This window comes from Buteo buteo, chromosome 24, assembly GCF_964188355.1.
Source record: "Buteo buteo chromosome 24, bButBut1.hap1.1, whole genome shotgun sequence".
Classification (NCBI taxonomy): Eukaryota; Metazoa; Chordata; class Aves; order Accipitriformes; family Accipitridae; genus Buteo; species Buteo buteo.
Window position 1 is genome coordinate 2,305,942 of NC_134194.1, and position 6,592 is coordinate 2,312,533.

At 48.1% G+C, this 6,592-nt stretch overlaps 1 protein-coding gene across 3 annotated transcripts in view; it reads right to left on the minus strand.

Annotated features, from left to right (window-relative positions):
• The window catches only part of LOC142044473 (organic cation/carnitine transporter 2-like), a 31,017-nt gene extending 24,716 nt beyond the window's left edge, over positions 1 to 6,301 (minus strand). Inside the window, exon 1 of one of the 3 annotated variants that reach the window (XM_075056986.1) lies at positions 5,027 to 6,301. In XM_075056986.1, coding sequence (XP_074913087.1) covers positions 5,027 to 5,419 — 393 coding nt within the window. In that variant the 5' untranslated portion in view covers positions 5,420 to 6,301. The remainder of the gene's footprint in view (positions 1 to 5,026) is intronic. The other 2 variants (XM_075056987.1, XM_075056985.1) reach the window with 2 other exon arrangements.
• Between the last annotated feature and the right edge of the window lie 291 nt (positions 6,302 to 6,592).

Below are 6,592 nucleotides of genomic sequence, written 5' to 3' on the forward strand. Positions count from 1 at the left end.
ATTCTATTTTACCCCTTCCCAATATTAAACTAAACATTAATATAACACCTCTATCCAAAAAGAAAACTACCCCACAAGTTTCATACAAACCGCAATCACAATGAAATGCAGACTTCAAGATGAAATATTTGAATTCTTTAAACTGCAGAAGACTTTAAACTTCAAAGCATAAAACAACTAAAACTGCAAGGCAAGTTTAGGAAGACAGGATGCCACAAGTCCAGCTGAAAATACTGCCGTACCACAAGTAAAAAATACCATTCCTCCAAGTTCTGCAAGCACTGCAAAACCTTAAGGGGTAAAGACCAATTCCCTGTGTACAGGCTCTGCATCCACTGCACTTGCAGAATACCACTTGCCTCGAAAGGAGAGCTGGCACTTCATGAATTACTAACAGTAAATGCTGCAATGGCTCTCATCCAGACACCGATGCAGATCCCTTATCCTGCTTCACTTTCACTACAATTATATCATCTTGTAAGAGATGACAAAACAGGAAATACCAAAATTCTAGATGCTAACGACAAGGTGCCTATCCTATTTAAGCATACAATTTGTCCAATATTATCAATGCATTATAACATGGAAATTGCAAGTTTAATTACAGGGGAGCTCTTAAAAACATCAGAAGTTCTTGCAATACAGCATCACAGCAAACAAATATATACCACCACCAAATATACACCAAGTATATTTGGAAAGTTATAGAAGTAGTTGCAAGGCCACCAACAATATAATTTAGGACCTCACTTGAAAAAAAGCATGTTTCTCAGATTATAGAGAACTGTTCTACTGCAAGAGCACTCACGCCTCCCTAATACCAACACTAGAACCCTAAACAAGTATGAACTATGACAAATACAAAAACTTCCAAGAGCCTTACTCTGTTACACGCCTGTTATATAAGGAAAAGCCTTATAGGAAAAGGAATTTTTACAGCTACAACATATCACGTCCTCCCACTCCTTTATTTATTTATTTTTTAAACTGTTTTCCTTTCTTGCTGAGAATAACACGCATGATTGAAAAATGAAGTGGGATAGTCCCATGTACTAATATTTTCTTTTTAAAATCAACATGTTAGCAAGAATTTTTGAAGCTAATCCAATATCTTGTACTCTCTCCTACCACTTGCTTCTCTCTGCAAGTGGAGGCAGGTTCTTCAAAAAAATCTCACAGTCTCGCAACTGAGTACTTACGAATCTGGTCTTGTTTATAACCATATAAATATTCTCTGCTTACTTGAGAGCTATGAGTGTTATTAAACACCCTTTCCTCCGACAACACATTTCTGTATTCCAAATACTTAGAAGTTCTAGATGTTACATCAAAGCTTATTATCCAAATGTAAACAGAAGTCTGTATTTACAAAATACACATTCTGTTAAATTTCTCCCCTTGTAGTTGTTTGAAACTTGCACAGAACAGGAAGGAAAGCGCCAAATATTTTAAAATTCCAGTGCAGAAACTTAACTCTCCCACACACATCACATTTTTGATATAGCTGAAGAAAAAGGAAACAGGGCACTGACATCAGAAACTGAGAAACATGAGCTGAGTTTTAAAAGTAAAGACAGGATAATGGGAACATTAGCCTATCATTAATTGTCCATGGTACCTCTAAAAGAGCATTGTTTCCATTTTAACGAAATCAACTGCAGGCCTGTCATCCTTTAATAATACTAACCCTATTTTATGCTGCAGGGTCAGAAATGTCTGTACTTTGTACAATTCTCAAGAGTCCTGCATTATGTGCTTCTTAAATCACATGTTGAAAACCTCAGCATTTTAGAAGTACTTTCATACCTCTGTCAGACATTCATATTTACTTATTAAATGAAAACTAAACTTTTTTTCCTTCTTCTGACAAGGCTATTAATACTAAGATTTTGTACCTGAAAATCCCCTAAAGGTCCTTCCATAGCTTCATAAGCTCCTGGGGCTGAGAAGTTGTCAATATGACTTCAGCCAGAAAATAAGCAGATACTAACCTACTAACCTACAGCAAGAAAGAGGAGGCACCTATTTTGAAAGGTGAGAAACAATGACGGTGACTAACATTAACATTAATCAAGAGTTCGGTGAGAGCTGAACCTGGATGACACGGGCTGATTTACACTTCAGCTGCTGGCTCCCCTCTTAGAAAAGCCTGTGGAAATTACAATGTCTAGCACGAACCCGTGTGTTTATTTTGGTAAAGCAAAACAATACATCCCTCTGCCTTCCAATAAAGAGTGAACACCAAAACCTCTAGTTCGACAGCTGTACCACAGTGCCCATTTGTGTCATTCCAGAAGTCACCATTGCAGCCTCCACTTGTTTCCTGAAGGTCTGGCATAAGCCACTGATCTTCAGGGACAGGGGTCTGGCAGCACAGTGGGGCACTTGAATCCCTGGTGTGCAGGGACTGGAAACTTCTGGGCCCTCATATCTGCCCAGGACTTTCTCTCCCTGCACGTCCATACAAGACAGAGAGCCAGCCCTGTGCAATTCCAACCATGCGCATCCTTCCTCGGCAAAAGCCAAACAGTGCCTGAAGCTTGTTAAGAGCACAACAGGCATGAAACATGCAGCTCTGGAGTACACCACCTGCATTGAATTGATATCAAATTGATGCATAACGCAACACATTTTTAGAAGTTGAGGATGAATATATGTATACGAAATTCAGTGTCTATTTATGATTCACTATGTAAGAATTACTCCTGTATGGACTAAAATGTTTTGACTGCTGTCTCATCTAACACCTTCTCATTATATCATATTTCTAGTCCACTCGTGCTCTTTGTAACTCCACTGCTCAATTCTAGTCCCAGTTATTCAGTACAGCCCCATAACAGATATGACCAGCAGAAGTTGTTAGCCTTTTCCCTTAATTACCCCTGTTTTACTCCTTTTACTACCACATATGAACTTTTATTACTCCTCCTTTTTTTTTTTTTATGGGACTTATGGAGGAATAAGAATGACACAGATGGCTTCTTGAGACAAAGTAAAGCTTTTCTTATCCTCTGAGCTACAGCATTTCAAAAAGTAAAAGACAGAAAGGGATTTTGTTACATGGGAGCTGGTTAAATACTGCAGACTGGCTAATAACAACCTTCTGTTGTTAGTCTGTGTGAGAAAAGGAAGTCTCTCTTCAAATGAGAGGGAACTGAATGTTTTAAGTCTCTCCTGAAAAGCAGAACCATAAATGAGGACTTTCTCTAGAGTCATGAGAGATTCAGCAAAAGGCTTTCTTAACAAAAATTCCCCCTTCCCCCTCCCCGTGTCAGCTATGGAAATCTAGGACAAAGGTCCTCATGATTATTCAACAAGTTAGAGATACGCAACCAAACACAAGATTAGTCAATCATAAAAGCAGCACCAAGCCAAGAAATTAAACAAGTTTAATACTGGAAACCTGCAAGTATGTGAAAGGCCACAGCTCTTGCAAAACTCCCTCAGAAGCATTAATATTAAAGGGAAAAAAAAAAAAATACCGCCTCAGTGCATGATGTCTGGGCAGACAAACATTACCCCCCACAGACACAAAACATCTGCCAAACCATACAGGCAATGGGCCAGAGCTGCTGGGAAGTCTCAGCAAAACGTTAGCAGCTCCTGTTTCTTATAGATTATAAGACTCCTGGAAGATGCACTGATAGCTCAAGATATTTTAATTTACACCAAGTCAGAGCTCAGCGAAGAAGCTCCAGAGACAAAGTGCTGGCTAAAACCATGTCTAAGCCAGGTCAGCCATTATATTTAGGCACTTGGAACAAAACCCGTACATTCACCCATGAATGGGACTGCCCTGAGAAAATGCCAATTGCCTTACGCTGTCCTGAGAGCACCTCAGCCTTTCACAACAGCGCATTTCAGCAATGACTAGAGTCTAGAAATTCAGAGCAGCCTTCCTCTCGAGAAAGACAGTTTTTTATAAGCAGGTGAGGCAATGCCTTGTGCCACTTGTCAGAATCACTCAAGCCCCTGCTGCTATGCACACTCAAGGGAAGTTTCCAACAACTCCAGTGTCACCATTTCCATGCGTCCCTCCGCTGGCTCGGCTCCTCTCCCATGCTCCCGTCCTCACCCCAGTCCTTCTCCTCCTGAGGAAGATTTCTGTGCTCAGATCAGCTTATGGTCATGAATTACTCACATCCATCACTATCCAAACACCCATCACAACCCATTTTGCAAAGCAAGGAATAAAGGCAAATACAGTTCCAGCTCTGTAAAACTTGTCCACAGGCACAAACAGGCAATGGGACTGTGCAAATGGTTTGCAAGCCTCCTGAAAAAACTTATACACGTTTGGAAATTCAAGTATTCCTCAAAATCCATTTCCTTGTATCTTACGTCAACCAGTGCCTGTGGGTCTCTACAGCTTCCACCTGAAACAGGAGGGACAATCAGCACAGCTTCAACTTCGTTTGGCTGCCCTGACCGAAGACTTGACTCGAGGGGTGTACTGAGCGGATGAGAACCTGACCTGTCCCCGGCAGGTGACCGGGGAGACCAAAGCAGCGGGCATGACCAAAGCAGAGGCACTACGGGCACGCTGCGACCTTCAAGGTCCTTTTGGACACAGCATCAAACCAGGGCTCCCCAACTGCTGCACCTTGCACAACTCGGGGTGACTTCTACCGCCTTTTTTTTTTTAACAGAAAAATACCCACCCCTTTTGATCTCCCGTGTTCAAAGAGACATCTCTGAACCACGGAGCGAGCTGCACCCCTTGTCCCTGCGCTGACCCTCACTCCAGAGAACCAGATGAGACCAGATGAAACCCATCAATCGGTTCCCATTACGCGCCGCGTTCGGCGACCGCTTCTGCCAGTGGAAGCGAACAGAAGATCTCCGAATAAACCCAGCACGCCACATTCAACAGCAGGGCCGATGCCCAGGCAGGGACAAGCCCCACCGGCGCTACCATAACCCCGTGCTTCTCCCCTCGGCACCCCCCGCAGCAGCCTGCCCGCACCTCCCGCTGCGAGAGGGACCGGACCCCCCCCCCCCCAAAAAAAAAACCCCAAACCCGTACCTCGGTGACGATGGTGGAGCGGTAGACGTCGCGGCTGTACTCCCAGCCGTCCAGGCAGGGCTCCTGCTCCAGCGACCCCAGCTCCACGTCGGAGCCGGGCCGCAGCCCCAGCGCCGAGAAGTTGGCGAGCGCGGCCAGGCGGTACCGGCGGCAGCGGCTCGGCGCCGCCCGCCCTTCCCGCAGCTCCAGCGGGATGCTGGCGTTGCGCCATTCGCCGCTCAGGTTGGCCCCGCGGGGCACGGCGCACCGGTGCTCGGGGGTGCCGGCCAGGAAAACGATGGAGAGGCCGTTGAAGCCGTTGGGAACGATGCTGGCGCTGAGGAGGAAGAAGACGAGCCGCTGGAAGCGGCCCCACTCGCCCAGGAAGGCGGTCACCTCCTCGTAGTCGCGCATGGCCCGGCCCCGCCGCCGCTACCGCTACCTGCGGGCCCGTCTGGAGCGGGCAGCAAGCGGCCGGCCCGACCCGCCGAGCGCCTCGCCATGGGCCGGGCCTCGCCGGCGGGGGAGCGGCCGGGGGTGGGGTTTGCGGGCTGAGGCCTCTCAGGTGGCGACGGTCGGTGTCGGTGCCGCCGCCGCCGGCAGCGCCCGGCCCGGCCCGGCCCGGCCCGGCCGCCCTCAGCGCGGCGGCCTTCGGCGGTTCCCGGCATGCCCTTCGCCCGCCCGGGAAGGCGCGGCGGGGGCTCGGCCCCTGAGGCGAGGCCGCGCCTGGGGCCGGCCTCGCCGCTCTGAGACCCGCCTCGGCGGCGGGAGCTGCTTTGGCCGAGCGGAGCCGAGCCGAGGCGGCCTTGAGAGGCTTGAGGGAGAAGCCCAGGCCCGGCTTCGGCCAGCACCTCGGGCTTGCGTTCACAGGAAAGGCTGGAAGAAGCGACCCCGCCGCACGGAGGCCCGCAGGCGGGAGCTCTGCCTGCTCGTACCGGTGCTGGCTGCCCAAAGGATTCAGGAAACGGGCCGGAGACGGACTGAATCGTTATTCGGCTGCCTGCGGCCCCCAGGGCTTAGCGACAGGTTGCAGGGGAACCGGCCCAGGGTTCTTCGGGGTTGCCCTGGCGCGGGTCGTCGCCACGCGTGAGAGCCTTCGCCCATCGTTTTGCTCGTCGCGTAAGCAAAGGCGGGCAGCTTTCTGCGAGTCCAGGCGTTAAGTGGTTCCTCGCCTTGTTTCTGTCTGCAGCAGCGCCTTCCCACAGCTGCTACTGTCCCTTCAGCGGGATTGTCTGTGGCCGTAAAAAGGTTTTGCTGGCGACGCTGACGTGTACTGCATGTTTGACAAACAATAAATTCAATCATTAATAGTCTATTCTCAGGCCCAAAATCCCAGCTCGTTACCTAGCGGCACTGCCGGGAAGATGGTGTCTCCCATACAGCTCAGTTAAGAAGCTGCATGATTGTCACTGCAGAAATTGGCCTTGCTCTCCATAAGGCTAACTTACATTTCCAGCTGGCTTTTTGTAGCTGATATTTTCTCCACCTCTAACTGATAAAAGCCAAATGTATACCTTTTACAGCATTTTTGAATGCTTGTATTTAAAAAGAGCTTTGGTTCCACGTTGGAATCGCATGGTTGTGAAA